Raw genomic sequence first — 3,231 nt, 5'->3', positions numbered from 1 at the left:
GGAAAGAGTCAGTACATGGTTTAGCAGAAGGCTGGATGGGGAGGATGAGTAGAAGTTTTGCTTCATTGCACAGAACCTGGAATTGTATGTTGCAGACAGTGGGTAGGAAGTGATGACAGTTTTCTCCCACACCTGGATGAGTTGTGGGTCTCCTGCACAGTTTACAGTTGTTCTCCATAATGCATGCTACATGTTTGTATCACAAGTGCTGGCTAATCTGTAGTAGTCTCCAGGAAAAGTGTTCCACACCTGAAGATGGGGAGACCAGGAAGTGATGGGCAGAACTAAAAGAAGAATGCCCGGACTCCTAAGCTTATGCTTTCTGCTTTAGTTTATACTGCCTTTCAGAAGCTCGTTTTATCAATTCCCGGTCTTTAGGGTTGTGAATGGGAGCGCACACGTATGTACTGAACAAAGGCATCTTAGGAGATTGTCGGTTTCTTCTTTGACCAAATGGAGAACTATAGAGTAATGGAGGAGTCTTCTGCCTGGAGGCTATAAATCACTTTCTGTACTTAGTGATGGATGCACTAACACAGTGGACTTTTTGTAGAATAATTTGGAACAAGTATGTTCATTTCCAATTTAGAGAGAAGCTAGAATGAAATAAGAGTCATTTCCAGTCTGGGGCGCTGTTTTATGGAGCTGAGTTGGATTGGTGGTACTGGTTAATGATGTTCTAGCCATACTTAAGACACAGTGGCCGTAGCATTTTTAGCTAAAGCGAGAAAGTTGAGTTTATTCCTTTGGCAGACAAGAATGCCAGTGAAGATGAGCTTTTGGGGCAACAGTGTGGATTCTGGAAGCTTGGGAATAACGCGTTTGCTTAAAATGAGTTTTGGGAATTCAAAGTTAGGTAACCGTTTACTAAACCCAGCATGTTCCTATGTTGTCTCTGTTTCTGACTGTTGTATCTCTTTCTGTAGCCTGAAGAAAATTCGTGGTAAAGTCTGGAAGCAGAGAATATCCAGTCCTTTGTTCAACACAAAACAGTACACGATGGACCTGGAACGACTTTACCTTCAGATGTGGGATCACTATGCTGCTGGCAACAAACCAGACCATATGATCAAGCCAGTGGAGACAAGTGAATCTGCATGAGACTGCCCACGTGGAACTCTCCAGGAACTGAGCCTCCCCAACTCCTTTTTGAAGGGGTGGAAGCTCAAGACTGTGCATTTCTACTTAATCTGCCTGGTACTCTGTGGCTGAAATGATACATGGTGGTGATTAGAGCACAGCCAGACATATTACTTGCATGATAGGAAGAGATTCTATAAAGACTGGGACCCTTTTATTCAATGCGGGATTGAGCTGTGCACATGTGCTGTATGTAGGCAAGACCTGATACGTGGTGGGGAAAGTGTGAACTGCCCAACCAATTGTGATTTTTTTCATGGATTGATTCAGTCGTCCAATGAATTATTTCTCTCCTCTGATGTGGATTGGGAATTGGAGCTTTTTAATGTTTGATTTCAGGTATTCCTGTTGGTATATGTGTGGTTTTCCCATGACAAGATTTTCAGCTAGTGTATGTTGCACCCTGCATTAACTTTTCAACTGTGCAGACTGAAAGGGCGTATTTGCTGGTGTAGTCTTTTTTTTATAGGTTTTATAAACCACTTGAGCCTATATCAGCCTTTTAATGTTTGACCTTTGTTTTTGGAGCTTTCTGTATTGTGTTGATTTAGATGAGGACTCGGTGTGTTTCATGTGGGTTTTTGGTTTTGTTTTTAAGCTTCCCTGTAACAACTAATTGGCTTCATGACGACAGCTCCTATTCTGTTGAAAAACCAAATTTGAGTTCAAATTAATGCCCCTTCTCCCTCCTCTGCCCTCCAGAGTGTTTGAAGCAAACAAACCTGGTGCCAAATAAACCCTTCAGGAATGATCATTAATTATGTATAGTGGCACAGTCTTAGGTACTGTAGCAAAGACTTTTTTCTTCTTTTTTTTTTTTTTTTTTTTTTTTTTTTTTTTCTTTTTTTTAAATAAAGCTTTGATTTGCCCAGTTTGATCTACTTGACCAACGTTTCGCTTTTACAACCCTTTCCATGCTGCTGTCAAAATCTAGTGTTCTGGGCTGCTATCTTTTCACTTAATTTCTATAGGTGGCTTGAAATATTTTCATTTATTTCAGCAGAAATGTTATTCCAGGTAAGTATAGATTTTCATCAACTAAACATCTGCCTTCAGTATGTTTGTAATGTTAAAATATATTCCAAATCTAAAGCTCTAAAGGGCTCTATGTACATACTTAATTTTTGCAGTATTTTAGGGCCTTACCGAAGCTACCTTCCTTACTTTCCTTTCTTGTAGTGTCCCATCTTCAGCACGCTATGATGTAATGTGGAGGGTGTGGTCTTCTTTGTAAACTGAATAATGAGTTTTTGTATTGAACAAGCAGGAACAAATAACCAAATTCCTTAAGCTCCACGGAGGGTCACGGACTGCAGTTTAAAACCAGTGTCAGTCTTGCTCGCTGTACTACATACTGCCGCTCAGTTACAGGTAACCAATTTGTCTGCTACTAGTGCTGCACTGGAGAGTTGTGTTCTTTCGCTGCTTTGGTGCACCTTTCATCTAGTCTCAAATGATGCTTGAATGTGTCCTAGCAGGTGAATTCTTAGTGTCCACACATTGGTTTTCTGGCAGAACCTTATTCGTGGCTAAAATGAGCAAGACATCTAGGTCACAAGTCTCAAAGGAAAGTTTGCACATTAATCAGTTGTACTGTTTTATTGCAAGTTGTCTGTGCCATAGCTGGGATTTCTTTTCTTGTCTTCCTCTTTTAACAAGCTTAAGGCAGTAAAGGTGACTGCATCCTAAGGGCTGCTGTTGCACGTTACTGACCCTGGTTTGGAGTAGACTGTGTCGTGTCCGTTCTGAACGTGGACGCTGTATCCCCTGAACACTTGAGCCTCCAGTTCGCTCTTAGGCAAACCAGCGATCCCTGCTGCAGGGTCTAGCTGCTCACTTGGCTTTGCTGACTGTAACAGGCTTGTTTCCACGTAAATGTCTGATTTTAAAACGGAAAAAACAACATAAATACAGATAAAGATCTCACTGGAGCGTGTGTGTGGGTGTGTGTATGCTGCAGGCGCACCCATGCGCTCTTCTCCCCGGGCTGCAGCGGGGGAGGCGGGGCAGGGCAGGCGCGAGGGGCGTGGGACATACCCTGGGCCCGGCGGACTCCCGCTGCAGGACGGTGCCAACGTGCAGCCCCGGGCG

General features: G+C 42.9%; 1 protein-coding gene across 1 annotated transcript in view; it reads left to right on the top strand.

Annotated features, from left to right (window-relative positions):
* Nucleotides 1-1,062, top strand: part of OGT (O-linked N-acetylglucosamine (GlcNAc) transferase) — a 34,916-nt gene extending 33,854 nt beyond the window's left edge. Inside the window, exon 20 of the mRNA XM_025205082.1 lies at nt 927-1,062. Within this exon, the coding sequence (XP_025060867.1) occupies nt 927-931 (5 nt within the window). The 3' untranslated portion in view covers nt 932-1,062. The remainder of the gene's footprint in view (nt 1-926) is intronic.
* The last annotated feature ends 2,169 nt before the right edge of the window (nt 1,063-3,231 follow it).

The sequence above is a fragment of the Alligator sinensis genome, unplaced genomic scaffold, assembly GCF_000455745.1.
Source record: "Alligator sinensis unplaced genomic scaffold, ASM45574v1 scaffold1059_1, whole genome shotgun sequence".
NCBI classification, from domain to species: Eukaryota; Metazoa; Chordata; order Crocodylia; family Alligatoridae; genus Alligator; species Alligator sinensis.
Note: the sequence above shows the minus strand (reverse complement) of the source record. Positions and strands in the feature narration are given on the sequence as shown.